Consider the following 24,838-nt stretch of genomic DNA (forward strand, 5'->3'; position numbering starts at 1 on the left):
TGGTTGGAGAGCCTTGCTCTCGGAGGACCGGGAGTGGTTGGAGGGCGCTGCGCTCGGAGGACCGGGAGTGGTTGGAGAGCCTTGCTCTCGGAGGACCGGGAGTGGTTGGAGGGCGCTGCGCTCGGAGGACCGGGAGTGGTTGGAGAGCCTTGCTCTCTGAGGACCGGGAGTGGTTGGAGAGCTTTGCTCTCGGAGGACCGGGAGTGGTTGGAGAGCCTTGCTCTCGGAGGACCGGGAGTGGTTGGAGGGTGCAGCGCTTGGAGGACCGGGAGTGGTTGGAGGGTGCAGCGCTTGGAGGACCGGGAGTGGTTGGAGAGCCTTGCTCTCGGAGGACCGGGAGTGGTTGGAGGGTGCAGTGCTTGGAGGACCGGGAGTGGTTGGAGATCCTTGTTCTCGGAGGACCGGGAGTGGTTGGAGGGCGCTGCGCTTGGAGGACCGGGAGTGGTTGGAGGGCGCTGCGCTTGGAGGACCGGGAGAGGTTGGAGGGCGCTGCGCTTGGAGGACCGGGAGTGGTTGGGGAGCCTTGCTCTCGGAGGACCGGGAGTGGTTGGAGGGCGCTGCGCTCGGAGGACCGGGAGTGGTTGGAGAGCCTTGCTCTTGGAGGACCGGGAGTGGTTGGAGGGCGCTGCGCTCGGAGGACCAGGAGTGGTTGGAGAGCCTTGCTCTCGGAGGACCGGGAGTGGTTGGAGAGCTTTGCTCTCGGAGGACCGGGAGTGGTTGGAGAGCCTTGCTCTCGGAGGACCGGGAGTGGTTGGAGGGCGCTGCGCTTGGAGGACCGGGAGTGGTTGGAGGGCGCTGCGCTTGGAGGACCGGGAGTGGTTGGAGGGCGCTGCGCTTGGAGGACCGGGAGTGGTTGGAGAGCCTTGCTCTCGGAGGACCGGGAGTGGTTGGAGGGCGCTGCGCTCGGAGGACCGGGAGTGGTTGGAGAGCCTTGCTCTTGGAGGACCGGGAGTGGTTGGAGGGCGCTGCGCTCGGAGGACCGGGAGTGGTTGGAGAGCCTTGCTCTCGGAGGACCGGGAGTGGTTGGAGGGCGCTGCGCTCGGAGGACCGGGAGTGGTTGGAGAGCCTTGCTCTCGGAGGACCGGGAGTGGTTGGAGGGCGCTGCGCTTGGAGGACCGGGAGTGGTTGGAGGGTGCAGCGCTTGGAGGACTGGGGGAGCCGGCGTAACTTGACTTAGCCCTGATAGAAGCGAGGTTCTCTGGGAAGGTTGGTAAAAGGTGGAGGGTGTTTGCGCAGTTAATCCACATAATTACTGGGCATATGCGTGTTGCGGTTCGTTCTCGGTTTATTGGCCGGTAGCTGAAACACGAGCAGCCGCTGATGGAGTTGGATGGGCGGGCAGCCGGTTTTGGTTGCTACTGGTCCCGGGGCCGGTAACTGGTGGGGTCCTGAGGGAAATAAAACTCAATGAGAGCAACGAAAACACGGAGTTCAAAGTAAATTTACTATCAAATTATGTATATACTACCGTGAGATTCATTTACTTGCAGATGAAATTAGACTTCAGGTTGTAGTATTAGTTCAGAGTTCTTAGTGAAATTATCCACACTGGTTCAAGAGCCTGATGGTTGAAGTGTAATGATTTCCTGAAGCTGGTGGTGTGGGTCCTGATGACAGTGGCGAAAAGAGAACATGTACTGGATAGTGGGAGCCTTTCATGATGGGTGCTGCTCTCATGTGTTAGTGGCCCATGTAAATGTGCTCAGTGGTGGGGAGGGTTTTTACCTGTGTGAACTGGGCTGTATTTACCTCTTTTGATCATAGAACAGAACAGGACTTCGACATACGGTATAGTGCTGACTTTTTAACTTACTGCAAGTTCACTTTAAGTCTCCCCTTCCTCATAACCCTCCAATTTTTCTTATATCCGTGTGTCTCTAATGCCTCTACCACCGTCCCCTGACATCATGTTCCATGAACCCAGCATTCTCTGGTGTAGAATACCCACCTCTGACATCCAACCTATACCTTCCACCAATCATTAAAATTGTGACCCCCTTGTATTAGCCATTTCTGCCTTGGGAAAAGGCACTGACTGTCCAACTTAATAAGATGATAATGCATCTTATAATCTTACAGTGGCATGCAAAAGTTTGGGCACCCCGGTCAAAATTTCTGTTACTGTGAATAGCTAAGCGAGTAAAAAATGACCATTATTTCCAAAAGGCATAACGTTAAAGATGACATATTTTTAATATTTTAAGCCAGATTACTTTTTTAATTACATCTTTTACAGTTTCAAAATAACAAAAAAGGAAAAGGGTCGGAAGCAAAAGTTTGGGCACCCTGCATGGTCATTACTTAGTAATACCCCCTTTGGCAAGTATAATAACTTGTAAACACTTTCTGTAGCCAGTTAAGAGTTTTTCAATTCTTATTTAGGGGATTTTCGCCCATTCTTCCTTGCAAAAGGCACTTGGGCTGTCTTGCATGCACTGCTCTTTTGAGGTCTATCCACAGATTTTCAATGATCTTTAGGTTGGGGGACTGTGAAGGCAATGGCAAAACTTCAAAACCTTCTTTCTGCTTCCGCCTCTGGAGGTAGTCCATTGCGGATTTTGAGGTGCATTTAGGATCATTATCCTGTTGTAGAAGCCATCCTCTTTTCAGTAGTAAGGTGAAAAGTAAAAGTGGCAGGCAGGCAAATCCAGGGCAAAAAGCAAAAAGGGCCACTTTTCAACATAATTGTATAAGGGCTAAGAGTGTTGTAAAAACAAGCCTGAAGGCTTTGTGTGTCAATGCGAGGAGCATTCGTAACAAGGTGGATGAATTGAATGTGAAGATAGTTATTAATGAATATGATATAGTTGGGATCACAGAGACATGGCTCCAGGGTGACCAAGGATGTGAGCTCAACATCCAGGGATATTCAATATTCAGGAGGGATAGACAGGAAAGAAAAGGAGGTGGGGTAGCATTGCTGGTTAGAGAGGAGATTAACGCAATAGAAAGGAAGGACATTAGCCTGGAGGATGTGGAATCGATATGGGTACAGCTGCATAACACTAAGGGGCAGAAAACGCTGGTGGGAATTGTGTACAGGCCACCTAACAGTAGTAGTGAGGTTGGGGATGGCATTAAACAGGAAATTAGAAATGCGTGCAATAAAGGAACAGTAGTTATAATGGGTGACTTCAATCTACATATAGATTGGGTGAACCAAATTGGTAAGAGTGCTGAGGAAGAGGATTTCTTGGAATGTATGCGGGATGGTTTTCTGAACCAACATGTCGAGGAACCAACTAGAGAGCAGGCCATTCTAGACTGGGTATTGAGCAACAAGGAAGGGTTAGTTAGCAATCTTGTGGTGCAAGGCCCCTTGGGTAAGAGTGACCATAATATGGTGGAATTCTTCATTAAGATGAAGAGTGACATAGTTAATTCAGAAACAAAGGTTCTGAACTTAAAGAAGGGTAACTTTGAAGGTACGAGACGTGAATTAGCTAAGATAGACTGGCAAATGATACTTAAAGGGTTGACGATGGATATGCAATGGCAAGCATTTAAAGATCGCATGGATGAACTACAACAATTGTTCATCCCAGTTTGGCAAAAGAATAAACCAGGGAAGGTAGTGCACCTGTGGCTGACAAGGGAAATTAGGGATAGTATCAAGTCCAAAGAAGAAACATATAAATTAGCAAAAAAAAAGCGGCACGCCTGAGGACTGGGAGAAATTCAGAGACCAGCAGAGGAGGACAAAGGGCTTAATTAGGAAAGGGAAAAAAGATTATGAGAGAAAGCTGGCAGGGAACATAAAAACTAACTGTAAAAGCTTTTATAGATAAGTGAAAAGAAAAAGATTGGTCAAGACAAATGTAGGTCCTTTACAGTCAGAAACAGGTGAATTGATCATAGGGAACAAAGACATGGCAGACCAATTGAATAACTACTTTGGTTCTGTCTTCACTAAGGAGGACATAAATAATCTTCGGGAAATAGTAAGGGACCGAGGGTCTAGTGAGGTGGAGGAACAGAGGGAAATACATGTTAGTAGGGAAGTGGTGTTAGGTAAATTGAAGGGTTTAAAGGTAGATAAATCCCCAGGGCCAGATGGTCTGCATCCCAGAGTGCTTAAGGAAGTAGCCCAAGAAATAGTGGATGCATTAGTGATAATTTTTCAAAACTCCTTAGATTCTGGATTAGTTCCTGAGGATTGGAGGGTGGCTAATGTAACCCCACTTTTTAAAAAAGGAGGGAGAGAGAAACCAGGGAATTATAGACCGGTTAGTCTGACATCGGTGGTGGGGAAAATGCTAGAGTTGGTTATCAAAGATGTGATAACAGCACATTTGGAAAGAGGTGAAATCATCGGACAAAGTCAGCATGGATTTCTGAAAGGAAAATCATGTCCGACGAATCTTATAGAACTTTTTGAAGATATAACTAGTAGAGTGGATAGGGGAGAGCCAGTGGATGTGGTATGTTTAGATTTTCAAAAGGCTTTTGACAAGGTCCCACACAGGAGATTAGTGTGCAAACTTAAAGCACACGGTATTGGGGGTATGGTATTGATGTGGATAGAGAATTGGTTGGCAGACAGGAAGCAAAGAGTGGGAGTAAACGGAACCTTTTCAGAATGGCAGGCAGTGACTAGTGGGGTACTGCAAGGCTCAGTGCTGGGACCCCAGTTGTTTACAATATATATTAATGATTTAGACGAGGGAATTAAATGCAGCATCTCCAAGTTTGCGGATGACACGAAGCTGGGCGGCGGTGTTAGCTGTGAGGAGGATGCTAAGAGGATGCAGGGTGACTTGGATAGGTTAGGTGAGTGGGCAAATTCATGACAGATGCAATTTAATGTGGATAAATGTGAGGTTATCCACTTTGGTTGCAAGAACAGGAAAACAGATTATTATCTGAACAGTGGCCAATTAGGAAAAGGGGAGGTGCAACGAGACCTGGGTGTCATTGTACACCAGTCATTGAAGGTGGGCATGCAGGTACAGCAGGCGGTGAAAAAGGCAAATGGTATGTTGGCATTCATTGCAAAAGGATTTGAGTACAGGAGCAGGGAGGTTCTACTGCAGTTGTACAAGGCCTTGGTGAGACCGCACCTAGAGTATTGTGTGCAGTTTTGGTCCCCTAATCTGAGGAAAGACATTCTTGCCATAGAGGGAGTACAAAGAAGGTTCACCAGATTGATTCCTGGGATAGCAGGACTTTCATATGAAGAAAGACTGGATCGACTAGGCTTATACTCACTAGAATTTAGAAGATTGAGGGGGAATCTTATTGAAACGTATAAAATTCTAAAGGGATTGGACAGGCTAGATGCAGGAAGATTGTTTCCAATGTTGGGTAAGTCCAGAACGAGGGGTCACAGTTTAAGGATAAAGGGGAAGCCTTTTAGGACCGAGATGAGGAAAAACTTCTTCACACAGAGAGTGGTGAATCTGTGGAATTCTCTGCCACAGGAAACAGTTGAGGCCGGTTCATTGGCTATATTTAAGAGAAAGTTAGATATGGCCCTTGTGGCTAAAGGTTCAGGGGGTATGGAGAGAAAGCAGGTACAGGGTTCTGAGTTGGATGATCAGCCATGATCATACTGAATGGCGGTGCAGGCTCAAAGGGCCGAATAGCCTACTCCTGCACCTATTTTCTATGTTTCATATAACCATGCCTGGACCATATAACCATATAACAATTACAGCACGGAAACAGGCCATCTCGGCCCTTCTAGTCCGTGCCGAACGCTTACTTTCACCTAGTCACACTGGCCCGCCCTCAGCCCATAACCCTCCATTCCTTTCCTGTCCATATACCTATCCAATTTTTTCTTTAAATGACAATATCGAACCTGCCTCTACCACTTATACTGGAAGCTCGTTCCACACAGCTACCACACTCTGAGTAAAGAAGTTCCCCCTCGTGTCACCCATAAACTTTTGCCCCTTAACTCTCAACTCATGTCCTCTTGTTTGAATCTCCCCTACTCTCAATGGAAAAAGCCTATCCACGTCAACTCGATCTATCCCCCTCATTATTGTAAATACCTCTATCAAGTCCCCCCTCAACCTTCTACGCTCCAAAGAATAAAGACCTAACTTGTTCAACCTTTCTCTGTAATTTAGGTGCTGAAACCCAGGTAAGCATTCTAGTAAATCTTCTCTGTACTCTCTCTATTTTATTGACATCTTTCCTATAATTCGGTGACCGGAACTGTACACAATACTCCAAATTTGGCCTCACCAATGCCTTGTACAATTTTAACATTACATCCCAACTGCTATACTCAATGCTCTGATTTATAAAGGCCAGCATACCAAAAGCTTTCTTCACCACCCTGTCCACATGAGATTCCACCTTCAGGGAACTATGTACCATTATTCCAAGATCACTCTGTTCTACTGTATTCTTCAATGCCCTACTATTTACCATGTATGTCCTAGTTTGATTAGTCATACCAAAATGTAGCACCTCACACTTATCAGCATTAAACTCCATCTGCCATCTTTCAGCCAACTCTTTTAACTGGCCTAAATCTCTCTTTGCAAGCTTTGAAAACCTACTTCATTATCCACAACGCCACTTATCTTAGCATCATCTGCATACTTACTAATCCAATTTACCACCCCATCATCCAGATCATTAATGTATATGATAAACAACATTGGAGCCAGTACAGATCCCTGAGGCACACCACTAGTCAACGGCCTCCAACCTGACAAACAGTTATCCACCACTACTCACTGGCATTTCCCATCCAGCCACTGTTGAATCCATTTTACTACTTCAATATTAATACTTAACAATTGAACCTTCCTAACTAACCTTCTGTGTGGAACCTTGTCAAAGGCCTTACTGAAGTCCATATAGACAACATCCACTGCTTTACCCTCGTCAACTTTCCTCGTAACCTCTTCAAAAAATTCAGTAAGATTTGTCAAACATGACCTTCCACCTTCCCTGTTGACTGTTCCTAATCAGACCCTGTCTATCCAGATAATTATATATACCATCTCTAAGAATACTTTCCATTAATTTACCCACCACTGACATCAAACTTACAGGCCGATAATTGCTAGGTTTACTCTTAGAACTCTTTTTAAACAATGGAACCATATGAGCAATATGCCATCCCCGTTTCTAATGACATTTGAAATATTTCTGTCAGAGTTCCTACTATTTCTACACTAACTTCCCTCAAGGTCCTAGGGAATATCCTGTCAGGACCCAGAGACTTATCCACTTTCATATTTCTTTAAAAGTGCCAGTACTTCCTCTTCTTTAATCTTCATAGTTTCCATAACCACCCTACTTGTTTCCATTAAGCAATTCAATATCCTTTTCCTCAGTGAATACCGAAGAAAAGAAATTGTTCAAAATCTTCCCCATCTCTTTTGGCTGCACACATAGCTGTCCACTCTGATTCTCTAAGGGACCAATTTTATCCCTCACTATCCTTTTGCTATTAATATAACTGCAGAAACCCTTTGGATTTATTTTCACCTTACTTGCCAAAGGAACCTCGTATCTTCTTTTAGTTTTTCTAATTTCTTTCTTAGGATTCTTTTTACATTCTTTATATTCCTCGAACACCTCATTTACTCCATGCTGCCTATATTTATTGTAGATCTCTCTCTTTTTCCGAACCAAGTTTCCAATATCCTTTGAAAACCATGGCTCTCTCAAACTTTTAACCTTTCCTTTCAACCTAACAGGAACATAAAGATTCTGTACCCTCAAAATTTCACCTTTAAATGGCCTCCATTTCTCTACTACATCCTTCCCATAAAACAAATTGTCCCAATCCACTCCTTCTAAATCCTTTCGCATCTCCTCAAAGTTAGCCTTACTCCAATCAAAAATCTCAACCCTGGGTCCAGTCCTATCCTTCTCCGTAATTACATTGAAACTAATGGCATTGTGATCACTGGACCCGAAGTGCTCCCCAACACATACCTCCGTCACCTGACCTATCTCATTCCCTAGCAGGAGATCCAACACTGCCCCTTCACTAGTTGGTACTTCTATGTATTGCTGCAAAAAACTATCCTGCACACATTTTACAAACTCCAAACCATCCAGCCCTTTTACAGAATGGGCTTCCCAGTCTATGTGTGGAAAATTAAAATCTCCCACAATCACAACCTTACTACAAATATCTGCTATCTCCTTACAAATTTGCTCCTCCAATTCTCGCTCCCCATTAGGTGGTCTATAATACACCCCTATAAGTGTTACTATTTATTACCCTCAATTCCACCCAAATAGTCTCCCTAGACAAGCCCTCTAATCTATCCTGCCAAAGCACTGCTGTAATATTTTCTCTGACAAGCAATGCAACACCTCCCCCTCTTGCCTGTCCGATTGTATCACACCTGAAGCAATGAAATCCAGGAATAATTAGTTGCCAATCACACCCCTCCTGCAACCATGTTTCACTAATAGCTACAACATCATATTTCCAGGTATCAATCCATGCTCTAAGCTCAATCACCTTTCTTACAATGCTCCTAGCATTAAAATAAATGCATTTAAGAAATTCTCCACCTCTTACTCTCTGTTTATCCCTGACAGTGCAAACAACTTTACTATCTTCTTTTTCTTCCTTCTCCCCTACATCTTCAGTCTGAGCACTCCCCTTCTCTATCACCTGCCTATCCTCCCTCACACACTGTCTACAAGCTTTCTGTATTTGTGAACTAACCTCCTCTCTCCTAGTCTCTTCAATTTGATTCCCACCCCCAACCATTCTAGTTTAAAGTCTCCCCAGTAGCCTTAGCAAATCTCCCCGCCAGGATATTAGCCCCCCTAGGATTCAAGTGCAACTTCTCCTTTTTGTACAGGTCACACCTGCCCCAAAAGAGGTTCCAATGATCCAGAAACTTGAATCCCTGCCCCTTGCTCCAATCCCTCAGCCACACATTTATCCTCCACCTCATTCCTTTCCTACCCTCACTGTTGCATGGCACAGGCAGTAATCCCGAGATTACTACGTTTGCAGTCCTTCTTCTCAACTCCCTTCCTAACTTCCTATATTCTCCTTTCAGGACCTCTTCCCTTTTCCTACCTACGTCATTACGTCATTTTACCTACCTACGTCATTATATGTACCACGACCTCTGGCTCCTCACCCTCCCACTTCAGGATACCTTGGATGCGATCAGAAACATCCCGGACCCTGGCGCCAGGGAGGCAAACTACCATCTGGGTCTCCTGACTGCGTCCACAGAATGGCCTATCTGACCCCCTAACTATCGTCCCCTATTACTACAGTCCCTACCTTCCTTTCCCTACCCTTCTGAGCTACAAGGCCAGACTCTGTGCCAGAGGCACGCTCTCTTAACTGTGACCCACTTGTCTGCCTCCCATGGCCCTGGTGTGACCACCTGCCTGTAACTCCTCTCTATCAACTCCTCACTCTCCCTACCAGATGAAGGTCATCGAGCTGCAGCTCCAGTTCCCTAACACAGTCCCTTAGGAGCAGCAGCTCGGCGCATCTGGCGCAAATATGGACATCCGGGAGGCTAGGAGACTCCAGGACCTCCCACATCCAACACCAAGAACAACAAGCTGCCCTCACACTCATAATTCCCCCTTTCCTCAAAGAATAGGAAAAATTGAAAACTAAACCTACCTTGCCTCGCCCGTTTCTGCCTAAGCCTGTTGAGCCAAAGCCCTTAAGCCTTCACTCCGCTGCCTGCTGTATATAAGGCTGTGTTCCTTTTAAATGTTCCGCACTTCACTGCCCGACGTCACACGCCTGCGCAGTCCCGCCTCTCTTAACCTCGATGAGAAGAAAAAAATCAAAATGGCTCCCACAGCACTCCCATTCTGATTCTCAGGCTTCCTTCTCCAAATTCAGCTTTTTTTACAGACGGTGTGATGTATGCTTCCACAATTTGCTGGTATTGAATTTAATTCATTCTTCCCTCTACCAGTGAAATGTTCCCCGTGCCACTGGCTGCAACACAAGCCCAAAGCATGATTGATCCACCCCCTTGCTTAACAGTTGGAGAGGTGTCCTTTTCATGAAATTCTGCACTTCTCTCTCCAAACATACCTTTGCTCATGGTGACCAAAAAGTTCTATTTTAACTTCATCAGTCCACAGGACTTGTTTCCAAAATGCATTAGGCTTGTTTAGATGTTCCTTTGCAAACTTCTGATGCTGAATTTTGTGGTGAGGACACAGGAAAGGTTTTCTTCTGATGAAGGTCATATTTGTGCAGGTGTTGCTGAACAGTAGAACAGTGCACCACCACTCCAGAGTCTGCTAAATCTTCCTGAAGGTCTTTTGCGGTCAAACAGGGGTTTTGATTTGCCTCTCTAGCAATCCAACAAGCGGTTCTCTCAGAAAGTTTTCTTGGTCTTCCAGACTTCAACTTGACCTCCACCGTTCCTGTTAACTGCCATTTCTTAATTACATTACAAACTGAGGAAACAGGTTACCTGAAAACGCTTTGCTATCTTCTTATAGCCTTCTCCTGCTTTGTGGGCATCATTTATTTTAATTTTCAGAGTGGTAGGCAGCTGCTTAGAGGAGCCCATGGCTGCTGATTGTTGGGACAAGGTTTGAGGAGTCAAGCTTTGAAATTTGCATCACCTGGCCTTTCTTAATGATGACTGTGAACAAGCCATAGCCCTAACAAGCTAATTAAGGTCTGAGATCTTGGTAGAAGTTACCTGAGAGCTCAATTATCTTGGGATGCCCAAACGTTTGCATGGTGCTCCTTTCCTTTTCTTCACACTAAAATTGTACAAAACAAAAATAATACACTAATCTTGCTTAAAATGTTGAAAAGAATGTTTCATCTTTAACTTTATGACTTTTGGAGATCAGTTTACCTTCTACTCACTTAACTATTCACAGTAACAGAAATTTTGTCCAAGGGTGCCCAAACTTTTGCATGCCACTGTATTCACCTCCTTCGCTCGGAAGAGAAAGCCCATCCTTTCCTCATAAAGCATGTCTCTAATCCAGGCATTAATCTGGTAAATCTCCTCAGCACCTTCTCTAAAGCTTCTACACCCCATACCGAGGCAACCAGAACTGCAGACAATACTATAAGTGTGCTCTAACCAGAGTTTTATAGATTTGCAGCATTACCTCATGGCTCTTGAATTCAGTCCTCCGACTAATGAAGCCAACACATTATATGACCTTTAACCACCCTATCAACTTGCATGGCAACTTTGAGGACTCTGGATGTAGACCCCCAAGATCCTCCAATTGCTAAAAATCCTGCTGCTTAACCCTGTAATCTGCCTTCCTGTTTGACTTTCCAAAGTGAATCCCTTCACACTTTTCTAGATTGAACTCCATCTATTTCTTAGCCCAGCTCTGCATCCTGTCAATGTCCCATTGTAACCCTTAACAACCTTTTGCACTAACCGCAACACCACCATCTGCAAATATACCAGCCCACTCTTCCACTCCGCCATCTAAGTCATTACTAAAACTCTCCAAGAACATAGCTCCTAGAATAGATCCCTGCGAAACGCAACTGGTCTGGGACCTACACTCCCATTTACAACCAGTCTGCACCTTCTGTGGGCAAGCCAGTTGTGAATCCACACAGCCAATTTTCCCTGGATCCCATGCATCCTAACTTTCTGTGTGTGCCTACCATGGGGAACCTTTGTTATATGCCTTACTAAAATCTACGTACACCATATCAACTGCAGCACCTTCAGCAATGTGTTTTGTCACTTCCTCGAATAAGTTCCTGGGCATTGGTGTTGCAATGGAACGTGGTGCAGCCAGACAGGGTACTCTCACAACTATGTGTTGCTTTGGATTTCCAGCTCTACACATTTTCTCATGTTTAGGATACTCTCCACAGTGTATCTATAGGAGTTTGTCAGAGTTTTTGGTGACATGCCAAATCTATGCAAACCTCTAAGAAAGTAGAGGAGCTGTTGTACCTTTTTGATGTTGGCCCTTAGACTCAGTGGCACTTAATTAGGTACATCTGCTTAATGATGCAACTAATCAGCCAATCACGTGGCAGCAACTCAATGCCTAAAAGCCTGCAGATGTGGTCAAGAGGTTCAGCATTTATTCAAACATCAGAATGGGGAAGAAATGTGATCTAAGTGACTTTGACCACCCAATGGTCAAAGGTGCCAGACAGAGTGATTTGAGTATCTCAGAAAATGACGATCTCCTAGGATGTTTACAGAGATTGGTGTGATGAAACATCCAGAGGCACACAATGCTTCATTGACTGGTCCCCTTTGTGTAATCTCTTTAAATTTGTGTCATCTTCTTTATTATTGATGGCTCCTATGATCGTAGTACTTACGTTCTTTTCTCTCCTTACTCCTTTTCCTCCACCAAACAACTTCCGTATCTCCAATTGGTAGCTCTCATTTAAGCTCACCAACCTGAAATATTTATTATTTTCCCCTCTTTTTATGGACCTGACCAGCTGCTATCATTTCAGAGGAACTGTCCTGACTCCAACACGCATGGCCCATTACAAAGGAAGCACGGCAGTGCCTCTACTTCCTTAGAAGTTTGCAAAGATTCGGCATGGAATCTAAAACTTTGATAAACTTCAATAGATGTGTGGTGGAGAGTATATGTCATGGCCTGGTATGGAAGCACCAAAACCTTTGAATGTCAAATCCTACAAAAAGGAGCGGAAACGACACAGCCCAGTCTGTCACGGATAGAGCCCTCAATTCTGGGGTACTAAATTAAGGGTGATCTCAAAGTGGGAGCTCTGAATATCATAAGCATATCTACATGGAGCGCTGTTGCAGGAAAGCAGCATCCTACCACCCAGGCCATGCTCTCTTCTCGTTGCTGCCATCACAAAGAAGGTACAGAGATTCAGGACCCAAACCAGCAGCTTCAGGAACAGTTATTACCCCTCAGCCATCAGGCTCTTGAACCAGAGGGGATAACTTCACTCACCCCGTCACTGAACTGATCTCACAGCCTATGGGCTCACTTTCAAGGACTCTTCATCTCATGTTCTCAATATTACTTGCTAATTATTATTTATGTTTGTATTTGCACAGTTTGTTGTCTTTTGCACATTGGTTGTTTGTTCTGTTGAGTGTGGTCTATTGATTCTATTGTGTTCTTCAATTTATTGAGTATGGCACAAGAAAATGAATCTTGGGGTTGTATATGGTGAGATATATGTGGTTGGTTGGCATCCATTTGTCTCAAAGGATAATGGGTGATGATCATTATCACAAGCCTAGGCAGAAGGTATCCTGAGATGCCCAGTCATCAAGATTTTCCTCTCGGCCTCACTGGTGTAGTCCAAAGGAAAGCTTATGGAGCAATACGTTTGGCACTAGCTTGGCTACAGGAGCTGCCGGAAGGATGTTCAATGACGTCCAGCCGCCTTAGAGGCTCCACTCGAGATTTGCTGTCTGGGTTTACTCCCGTATCCTTCATCTCTCCCAAAGATACCCACAAGGCAGTTGTTGGAAAAAGAGAGAGAGAGAGCTACCGCTTCTACCTCTTCCAACGATTCTGAGTGAGGCACAGAGAGATCTGTATTTACTGACAATTACCTTTATTGTTCAAACAAATACGTGAATTCATACACTAAGTACCTTGTGCGCACACCTCTGCTAAGTATCCCTGACTCTCCTGGATAGTCAAAGAATAGCAAAGCTATTACCCGGGCGAAGGAATTTACGCTGGCCAGGCGCTCCTTGTTCCTCGTGGTCCCGATTCACTCTCCACGTGCTTCACGCAGGGTTCTTCTCGCTTGTATCTGCGATGGTTATTCTTCAAAGTTAGCGCCACCGGCACCCACAAAGCATCCACTTTTATATCCATTGCTTATCAATTCAAATGTCACATTCCCGTATCTTTAGCCGCAGGTCATGTGTCTGGCCTTTAACACCTGGTCATTGGCTCTGGTCCAAAGCAGCATCCATCTATTATCCTCTTCCCATCAAGGGACAGTTGCTGACTCATGGCTCTTTGTTCTCAGTCAGCAATGAGCTTGAATCACCTCAGGCATTCACAATCCTGCATGTTATAGCCAACCAAAGAACACCTCACAAATAACTCCTTATTTGGAAATGACCAGTCCAGCAGATTACCTGAAGAGTCTTTGTGCCTTCTTTAAAACACTAATCAAGTCCAGCATGTCAAGCTCACAAAATGGAGAATCGAGTGTCTTCACAAAATGGCAGCCTCCATCCCCCAAGCACATGGCAAGAACAAAGACTGCTTCCACTGTCCTTGATTCATTTGAATTCACTGATTTGAAGATTGTCATTCTTTCTGGCCAACATATCCCTCCTCTTGATCCAAAGATTTATCTTAGGATCACTATCCTCCTCTATTCTATTGACCATCCACTGGATTGCCATGGATCCCCAGCAGGTGTACTGCACTTACATTATAACTTTTACTTACTAAATTCATACAATTTTTATACTGGCCATCTTTTTTTCAGTAGTGCAAAATCATTCCCCTCTACCTTTTGCATAATTTCAGCCTTCCATCTTCTGAGTTGATACACATTAAATAATACAATCATCAGTGTACGAAAATTAATATTACTGCAGCATGTGAGATTACCCTCACCCATGGATGTATTTGAACATTTGATCCCCAATTCCAAAATTTATCCCAAAAGTCTAAGTCATTCAACATTTCATTTGCCTTCTCAGCATGTGTCTTAATAATTTTTGAATGTTCAGACCACTGATGAATTATTTCCTTTGCCTCCTCCACCACGCGTGTCCAGTCTGCAGTCAAATGAGGAATCGGTGGCAACTCAGTTACAACATAGTCCCACAAATATCGATCTGTATCAGTTCGTTGGATTGAAAGACTTTCCTCCACTACCTTCTCCACTGCTGGTTTAGGCAAAGTTTGTCCTCCAATAGTCAAATTTAAAGTCACATCCTCAATTGCAACATTGTGACTTTCCAAAGGACACTCTTTCCATCCCTTGGTATAACTCATAGCTGATGTTGCTATAGATAGATAGATAGATAGATACTTTATTCATCCCCATGGGGAAATTCAACTTTTTTCCAATGTCCCATACACTTGTTGTAGCAAAACTAATTACATACAATACTTAACTCAGTAAAAAATATGATATGCATCTAAATCACTATCTCAAAAAGCATTAATAATAGCTTTTAAAAAGTTCTTAAGTCCTGGCGGTAGAATTGTAAAGCCTAATGGCATTGGGGAGTATTGACCTCTTCATCCTGTCTGAGGAGCATTGCATCGATAGTAACCTGTCGCTGAAACTGCTTCTCTGTCTCTGGATGGTGCTATGTAGAGGATGTTCAGAGTTATCCATAATTGACCGTAGCCTACTCAGCGCCCTTCGCTCAGCTACCAATGTTAAACTCTCCAGTACTTTGCCCACGACAGAGCCCGCCTTCCTTACCAGCTTATTAAGACGTGAGGCGTCCCTCTTCTTAATGCTTCCTCCCCAACACGCCACCACAAAGAAGAGGGCGCTCTCCACAACTGACCTATAGAACATCTTCAGCATCTCACTACAGACATTGAATGACGCCAACCTTCTTAGGAAGTACAGTCGACTCTGTGCCTTCCTGCACAAGGCATCTGTGTTGGCAGTCCAGTCTAGCTTCTCGTCTAACTGTACTCCCAGATACTTGTAGGTCTTAACCTGCTCCACACATTCTCCATTAATGATCACTGGCTCCATATGAGGCCTAGATCTCCTAAAGTCCACCACCATCTCCTTGGTCTTGGATAATATACTATGTTTGTCCCACCAGTGCATACTGCAGAAAAGAATCATTACCCACAGGCAAAATAGACAATGAGCAATTTTCATAAGTATTAAATCCCCAATCCACAAGTTTTTGTCTAGTCATCTCTTCTGGACAAGCTCAGTGATTTCCCCCCTCATTGACATTTCGATAAATCTATTCCTTTTCTGATACCATTCATAACAATAGCATGTTTTGGTGGGTTGCTTAAGGATATCCAAGTATTCTCATGATATTTACCTACATTGTGAACCCTTTTCAAGGAGTAAGTTAAATTATTTCCATGATGGAGAATGTGGAATACTGCACCCACATAAAACCTCCCTTTATCATCATCACAAGTACCCAGTACCTTATGGAATATTTAATGTTTTATCCACACACATCAAACCATCTACCCCAGCATAATACAAATTTGAGTCTTCCATTTCTTCCACATGCGCCTGTATTACCCGTATCCGTTGAGAAAAGTTTCTTTCGATCACCGAATAGTCTTCATATAACGATGTTGTTGTTGACAAGTTCATCGGCAGTAATGTTTCGGAAGCACAACCAATTATGACCCCAGTCATGGTGAATTCCATCACCATAAACTGCATTATTCTCTTCATATTGAACTAAATCTGTAAATACACAAAGGATAATATCTGCTCTTATTTCCAGTTTCAATCTTGAATTACTTTAAATCCATGTTTTCTATCTGGTTTTCCAACCCATGCAATCTAGGCTCCCAATCATCTTTGGACTCAAGTCATCCATCTTTTCTCACCCAATTTTGTTTTAAGACATGGGAGGCAGCAACCAATGTATTTCTCCTCCTTATTTTATTTACACATCTCACCTGTTTTTCAAACTAAGAAAATGGAAAAACTCCTCCTTGGTCAGATCTGTTGCCATCTTCTTGGAATAACTGTTTCAAATTCAGATCTTCCAAATCAGAACTATTGTGTACATCAATTGTCAAGTCTCCAAAATTGGGACTATCATGTACATCAATTGTTAGATGTCAATGATGATAATTTTCCTGTTTCTCCCCCACCAATTTCAACTGGTTGATATGGTATCATCCACTTTTATCTGGAAAAGTTAGCACCCTGTATACTGATGGACTTGCTTTGTCTATGATTTCATAGGGCCTTGCAAACCTTGGATTTTAAAATGAAGTGGGTTGGTGTATTCTAATCATCACTCTTTGTCCTGGGCTTAATTCTATGGGACTGACTTTTGAGTCAAAGTAGGCTTTACTGTGCTGCTGCTTCTTTCCTATTTGATGAGCTGCCACATAATTGGCCTCTTTCACTGTCTCTACCAACTGTTGTACCCACTTTTCTGACACAATCCCATCTATTTCAGGTTCTGACAAATCTAACCCTAACAACTCCTCTAACCCTTTCATGTTTCTTCCAGTCATGAGTTTATAAGCATTAGAAACATAGAAAATAGGTGCAGGAGTAGGCCATTCAGCCTTTCGAGCCTGCACCGCCATTCAGTATGATCATGGCTGATCATCCAACTCAGAACCCTGTACCTGCTTCCTCTCCATACCCCCTGATCCCTTTAGCCACAAGGGCCATATCTAACTTCCTCTTAAATATAGCCAATGAACCGGCCTCAACTGTTTCCTGTGGCAGAGAATTCCACAGGTTCACCACTCTCTGTGTGAAGAGGTTTTTCCTCATCTCGATCCTAAAAGGCTTCCCCTTTATCCTTAAACTGTTTTCTGGACTTCCCCAACATCGGAAACAATCTTCCTGCATCTAGCCTGTCCAAACCCTTTAGAATTTTATACGTTTCAATAAGATCCCCCCTCAATCTTCTAAATTCCAGTGAGTATAAGCCTAGTCGATCCAGTCTTTCTTCATATGAAAGTCCTGCCATCCCAGGAATCAATCTGGTGAACCTTCTCTGTACTCCCTCTGTGGCAAGAATGTCGTTCCTCAGATTAGGGGACCAAAACTGCACACAATATTCTCACCAAGGCCTTGTACAACTGCAGTAGAACCTCCCTGCTCCTGTACTCAAATCCTTTTGCTATGAATGTCAACATACCATTTGCCTTTTTGACTGCCTGCTGTACCTCCATGCCCACCTTCAATGACTGGTGTACAATGACACCCAGGTCTCGTTGCATTTCCCCTTTTTCTAATTGTCCACCGTTCAGATAATAATCTGTTTTCCTATTCTTGCAACCAAAGTGGATAACCTCACATTTATCCACATTAAATTGCATCTGCCATGAATTTGTCCACTCACCTAACCTATCTAAGTTACCCTGCATCCTCTTAGCATCCTCCTCACAGCTAACACCGCCGCCTAGCTTCGTGTCATCCGCAAACTTGGAGATGCTGCATTTAATTCCCTCGTCTAAATCATTAATATATATTGTAAACAACTGGAGTCCCAGCACTGAGCCTTGCGGCACCCCACTAGTCACTGCCTGCCATTCTGTAAAGGTCCCGTTTACTCCCACTCTTTGCTTCCTGTCTGCCAACCAATTCTCTATCCACATCAATACCATACCCCCAATACCGCGTGCTTTAAGTTTGCACACTAATCTCCTGTGTGGGACCTTGTCAAAAGCCTTTTGAAAATCTAAATATACCACATCCACTGGCTCTCCCCTATCCACTCTACTAGTTACATCTTCAAAAAGTTCTGTAAGATTCGTCAGACATGATTTTCCTTTCAGAAATCCATGCTGACTTTTTCCGATGATTCACCTCTTTCCAAATGTGCTGTTATCACATCTTTGATAACCGACTCTTAGCATTTTCCCCACCACCGATGTCAGACTAACCGGTCTATAATTCCCCGCTTTCTCTCGCCCTCCTTTTTTAAAAAGTGGGGTTACATTAGCCACCCTCCAATCTTCAGGAACTAATCCAGAATCTAAGGAGTTTTGAAAAATTATCACTAATGCATCCACTATTTCTTGGGCTACTTCCTTAAGCACTCTGGGATGCAGACCATCTGGCCCTGGGGATTTATCTACCTTTAAACCCTTCAATTTACCTAACACCACTTCCCTACTAACATGTATTTCCCTCTGTTCCTCCACCTCACTAGACCCTCGGTCCCTTACTATTTCCCGAAGATTATTTATGTCCTCCTTAGTGAAGACTGAACCAAAGTAGTTATTCAATTGGTCTGCCATGGCTTTGTTCCCTATGATCAATTCACCTGTTTCTGACTGTAGAGGACCTATATTTGTCTTGACCAACCTTTCTTTTCACATATCTGTAAAAGCTTTTACAGTCAGTTTTTATGTTCCCTGCCTGCTTTCTCTCATAATATTTTTTCCCTTTCCTAATTAAGCCCTTTGTCCTCCTCTGCTGGTCTCTGAATTTCTCCCAGTCCTCAGGTGTGCCGCTTTTTTTTGCTAATTTATATGTTTCTTCTTTGGACTTGATACTATCCCTAATTTCCCTTGTCAGCCACAGGTGCACTACCTTCCCTGGCTTATTCTTTTGCCAAACTGGGATGAACAATTGTTGTAGTTCATCCATGCGATCTTTAAATGCTTGCCATTGCATATCCACCGTCAACCCTTTAAGTATCATTTGCTAGTCTATCTTAGCTATTTCACGTCTCATACCTTCAAAGTTACCCTTCTTTAAGTTCAGAACCTTTGTTTCTGAATTAACTATGTCACTCTCCATCTTAATGAAGAATTCCACCATATTATGGTCACTCTTACCCAAGGGGCCTTGCACCACAAGATTGCTAACTAACCCTTCCTCATTGCTCAATACCCAGTCTAGAATGGCCTGCTCTCTAGTTGGTTCCTCGACATGTTGGTTCAGAAAACCATCCCGCATACATTCCAAGAAATCCTCTTCCTCAGCACCCTTACCAATTTGGTTCACCCAATCTATATGTAGATTGAAGTCACCCATTATAACTACTGTTCCTTTATTGCACGCATTTCTAATTTCCTGTTTAATGCCATCCCCAACCTCACTACTGCTGTTAGGTGGCCTGTACGCAACTCCCACCAGCGTTTTCTGCCCCTTAGTGTTATGCAGCTCTACCCATATCAATAACACATCCTCCAGGCTAATGTCCTTCCATTCTATTGCGTTAATCTCCTCTCTAACCAGCAATGCTACCCCATCTCCTTTTCTTTCCTGTCTATCCCTTCTGAATATTGAATATCCCTGGATGTTGAGCTCCCATCCTTGGACACCCTGGAGCCATGTCTCTGTGATCACAACTATATCATATTCATTAATAACTATCTGCACATTCAATTCATCCACCTTGTTACGAATGCTCCTCGCATTGACACACAAAGCCTTCAGGCTTGTTTTTACAACACTCTTAGCCCTTATACAATTATGTTGAAAAGTGGCTCTTTTTGCTTTTTGCCCTGGATTTGCCTGCCTGTCACTTTTACTTTTCACCTTACTACTTTTTACTTCTACCCTCATTTCACACCCCTCTGTCTCTCTGCACTTGTTCCCATCCCCCTGCCACATTAGTTTAAAGCCTCCTGAAGAGCAGTAGCAAACGCTCCCCCTAGGACATCGGTTCCAGTCCAGCCCAGGTGCAGACCGTCCTGTTTATACTGGTCCCACCTCCCCCAGAACTGGTTCCAATGCCCCAGAAATTTGAATCCCTCCCCCTTGCACCATTTTTCAAGCCACGTATTCATCTGAAATATCCTCCTATTTCTACTCTGACTAGCACGTGGCACTGGTAGTAATCCAGAGATTATTACCTTTGTGGTCCTACTTTTTAGTTTATCTCCTAACTCCCTAAATTCACCTTGTAGGACCTCATCCCGTTTTTTACCTATATCGTCGATACCTATGTGCACCACGACCACTGGCTGTTCACCCTCCCATCCATTGCAGCCGCTCAGAGACATCCTTGACCCTTGCACCAGGGAGGCAACATACCATCCTGGAGTCTCGTTTGCGGCCGCAGAAACACCTATCTATTCCCCTTACAATCGAATCCCCTATCACTGTAGCTCTCCCACTCCTTTTCCTTCCCTCCTGTGCCACAGAGCCACCTATGGTGCAATGAACTCGGCTTAGCGGGTTTATTTGGCCTTTGGTGTCTCCTTTTCCCATGCTCTACTCATTTTCCTCAGTATCGATGCCTCATTATGTGTAGGGTCAGTGGGATCAAACATTTCTAATACCTTTTTAGATTCATCGGTAGAGTGAGCCTCCAATGTCCTTAACCATCTATTTAAGGGCTCTGGTCCTAAATGGTCTCGATCTACTGTTGTTCCATATACTCCTTGGAACACCGTCCATAAACGGGACGCAAACACCGTGGGGTGTTCACCTCTCCTCTGGTAACATTTGGCTAGCGCCTCTACAGGATCGCCTCTGTTAATACCCATAACCGTCAATATTGCCGTCTTTAATTCCTCATTTGTGCCCCCACCTTGTTGTTGTATATTTGGATGTAAACACATAATAATCAATTTCCTTTCCTCGGCGTCATCTAGATAGTGTATTATTCTCTGATGATTAGTGGCTTGAAACAGTTCCCGAGGATCATCTCTGAACCCACAAATTCTGATATCTTTGGCAATATCTCTGAGCTGCTGTACTCCAAACGGAGTAGTGTATGTTATATTCTGGTTTTGATTTCCTGCCCCAGCTCCCCTCTCTCGAATAGTAACTACGGGGGCTAGTGGTGCCGTTGGCACCGGCGATTCCTTAGTAATGTATGTGGGCAGGGGATCTTCAGGAAAAAGCGCTTTGTCATTATCAAGACCATATCTAGTCACATCATCGGCTAAACCGTTCCAATCTATATCGACATATTCACTCTCTTCCCCTCTTTCAGATCCAAAAGCGCATATTATTCCCCTCTGTGCAGAAAGTTGGTCCTGCAGCTTTTGTATCTGCTTTAAACACTTTGTATGGTCACTAGTATTACTTCTCTTTTCAGAAACTGATTTCTGTATCACATTTATAGCTGTTTTTAAATCACTGCACTGTTTCTTTAATTCTTCTGCTTGGCTCTTGGCTAAATTAGCTTCCTTTTCCAGTTTACTCTGTTCTTTAACAAGTTTCTCGCATTTCAGCTGAAACCGATTCATATGCACCAAATCCATACTTCTTTGTCCCTGTAAATCTGTAAAATTTCCCTTGAGGATTTGTAACTCCTTTCTGAGCATTCTGTTTTCGTTTTCTAACTCCTCTCGGATTCTTTTGTTTTCGTCTGCTAACTTATCTCTCTCAGCGTTGGCTTTTTCCCGATTTCCTATTAATTCCTCAATGAGGCAGGCAACTGCTACTGGCTTCAGTAGTCGCTTAAATTCCTTGTCCGACAATTTCCCTTGGGCAATTCTAAACAACACTTTGCCGCCTTTACCGCTGGTGTGTCCAGCACACTCCCCGTATTGTGGCCATTTCCCCAATACGTACTTCTGGAGGAATTCCCTCCAATCAAAACTATCCAAGTCCTTCGGACTTGCAGATTTCCCTAAATTCTTCATCCTGGGTCACTACCAACCAGTTACCCAGCCCCGATTTCTCTGTTTCTCACCCACGTGGTCCAGCTCGAGTCTCGTGCTGACTCAACAAGAGATTTAACCTTGAGCCCACACAGGGACGCCAATTCTGTTGGAAAAAGAGAGAGAGCTACCGCTTCTACCTCTTACAACGATTCTGAGTGAGGCACAGAGAGATCTGTATTTACTGACAATTACCTTTATTGTTCAAACTAACAAATACGTGAATTCATACAATAAATACCTTGTGCGCACACCTGCTATGTATCCCTGACTCTCCTGGATAGTCAAAGAATAGCAAAGCTATTACCCGGGCAGAGGAATTTACGCTGGCCAAGCGCTCCTTTTTCCTCGTGGTCCCGATTCACTCTCCACGTGCTTCACGCAGGGTTCTTCTTGCTTGTATCTGCGATGGTTATTCTTTGAAGTTAGCGCCACCGGCACACACAAAGCATCCACTTTTATATCCATTGCTTATCAATTCAAATGTTGCATTCCCGTGTCATTGGCCGCAGGTCATGTGTCTGGCCTTTAACACCTGGTCATTGGCTCTGGTCCAAGCAGCCTCCATCTATTATCCTCTTCCCATCAAGGGACAGTTGCTGAATCGCCAATGAGCTTGAATCGCCTCAGGCATTCACAATCCTGCATGTTATAGCCAACCAAAGAACACCTCACAAACAACTCCTTATCTGGAAATGACCTCCAGTCCAGCAGATTACCTGAAGAGTCTTTGTGCCTTCTTTAAAACACTAATCAAGTCCAGCATGTCAAGCTCACAAAATGGAGAATCGAGTGTCTTCACAAAATGGCAGCCTCCATCCCCCAAGCACACGGCAAAAACAAAGACTGCTTCCACTGTCCTTGATTCATTTGAATTCACTGATTTGAAGATTGTCATTCTTTCTGGCCAACACAGTGGAGCTATTCACCCATAGCTGAGGATCTGGTTTACGAGCATCAGGGTGTGTCCACACACCGGTGGACCTGCGTGCTAAATACAGGGGCCAGATCTCCTCCCCGTCCTCGGTAGTTCAGCCCGAGTCCGAAAGGAATGCAGTTTCCGTTGTCGCTGGCGAGGAGGCACTACGTGAGGCTTGCTGTTGGAGAGACTTACACACTCAGCTCTCCTTTTCGCAAAACTGCTGGCCAGCGGTGGAAGCTGAAAGTGAGAGCAACACGCACTACCCACACAACAATCATTTTGACACCGACATACATGTATTTTGACAATAAATTTACTTTATATCCAGCATTTTCTGTGTTAATTTTTGCTAATGGTCAGCCATTAAAAAGAATGAAGTATTCTGATAATGATTTAATTGACCCAACTAATTTTTTTCCTTCTGAACTCTTAATTATTTGGAATTAAATCAATGTGATTTGAGTGTGTTAATTTGGCATTTGGATCCACTTTGTTGAACAAGAATAATTTAAAAAACTATACTTGGTGAACATTTTATTTTGATTGTAAGTGACTGACAGAAGGCTTCATAACCTAATTTCTGTGTTTCTCATAGATCCAGATTAATTCAGACTGATTTGACATCATGGTTAGACACAGCAAATTACAGAAACAGGTGTTAAAACTTTACAAGCAATTCCTTCGAGCTGCTAAAGATAAACCTGGCTCTTTGCCTCTGATTCGGGATGAATTTCATAAAAACTCCCAAATATCCAGAACGGACGTGATGCACATCGAATACCTGCTGAGGAGAGGACAGAGGCAGCTGGAACTTTTAAGGGAGTCAAATACCAAACAAGTTACAGCTTTTATTAAATTCAATCCATCAAACAACCACGTGGCACAAAAGAGTTGACATCTTAGTTTTAAAGACTGACTGAAGTTGGTTAATACTATCTTTATGAAGTACGTCTGCAGTGATTGTAACTTGGTTAAGTGTTAGTGCAAGATATGCACTTAATTCAAGAGCCAGATGCTATGGTCTTTGATATATATATATACATTTGTATACCAACTTTCATGACCACACCCCACCCTATGAAGCAATTTTGACTATAATTATGGCTGTACTGTAGTAAACTGTAGGTGCATATTTTAAAATAAGTTGAAACAAATACACCTACAGTCTGCTAAAGTGCAGCTGTAATTGCAGTTAAAATTGCCTCATAGGGTGGGGTGTGGTCATGAAAGCTGGTTATAAATATATACTACAGGTGCTCAAATGTATTCCATCTGCACTATCAGTCCTAATGCAGGATCTTGACCTTAAATGTCGACTATCCCTGTGCTTCTACAAATGCTGCTTGACCCACTGGATTCTTCAATTTGAATTGTTGTGTTTTTGTTGTTTAAATGTAGATCTTAAACTTTCATTCACAAAATCATGAGTAGTGAAGATTTTACACTACATTATTTCCTTCAATAAGAAATTTCTTCAAAATAAACTTTATTCTTTGAAGAGATTTCAGAGACTTCCATATGATCTGTCCTCATTCTAAGATGTGTGGTTAAAATCTGGATTTGGTTCCTAACCTTAATGTTCTGCACTGAATCATGAAGTTTGCTGTTTCTAACAGGACAGGTGTTGACAGGTAAGCAGAACAAGAGAGGTAACCAAAATGAATGGAACAGTGGTGAGCAGGATTGGCCAATGTTCTTAAGCATATGCCGTAAAATTTGTTATTTTGTGGCAGTGGTACATTG

The 24,838-nt window shown here is 43.7% G+C and overlaps 1 protein-coding gene across 2 annotated transcripts; it reads left to right on the plus strand.

Annotated features, from left to right (window-relative positions):
* The first annotated feature begins 1,069 nt into the window (after nt 1–1,069).
* Nucleotides 1,070–24,597, plus strand: sdhaf1 (succinate dehydrogenase complex assembly factor 1). 2 transcript variants are annotated; one of them, XM_073029021.1, is made up of 2 exons: nt 1,070–1,206; nt 23,691–24,597. In XM_073029021.1, the coding sequence occupies exon 2, from the start codon at nt 23,721–23,723 to the stop codon at nt 23,988–23,990; it is 270 nt and encodes an 89-aa protein (XP_072885122.1). In that variant the 5' UTR covers nt 1,070–1,206; nt 23,691–23,720; the 3' UTR covers nt 23,991–24,597. The 2 variants fall into 2 exon arrangements, with proteins under 2 accessions (XP_072885122.1, XP_072885124.1); XM_073029023.1 differs by having other exon boundaries at nt 1,076–1,217.
* Nucleotides 24,598–24,838: the final 241 nt, after the last annotated feature.

This window comes from Hemitrygon akajei, chromosome 25 (genome assembly GCF_048418815.1).
Source record: "Hemitrygon akajei chromosome 25, sHemAka1.3, whole genome shotgun sequence".
Lineage (NCBI taxonomy): Eukaryota > Metazoa > Chordata > Chondrichthyes > Myliobatiformes > Dasyatidae > Hemitrygon > Hemitrygon akajei.

Excerpts from the sequence above, each read along its gene's own strand:
- sdhaf1 (XM_073029021.1), top strand. The coding sequence starts at position 23,721 with ATGGTTAGACACAGCAAATTACAGAAACAGGTGTTAAAACTTTACAAG.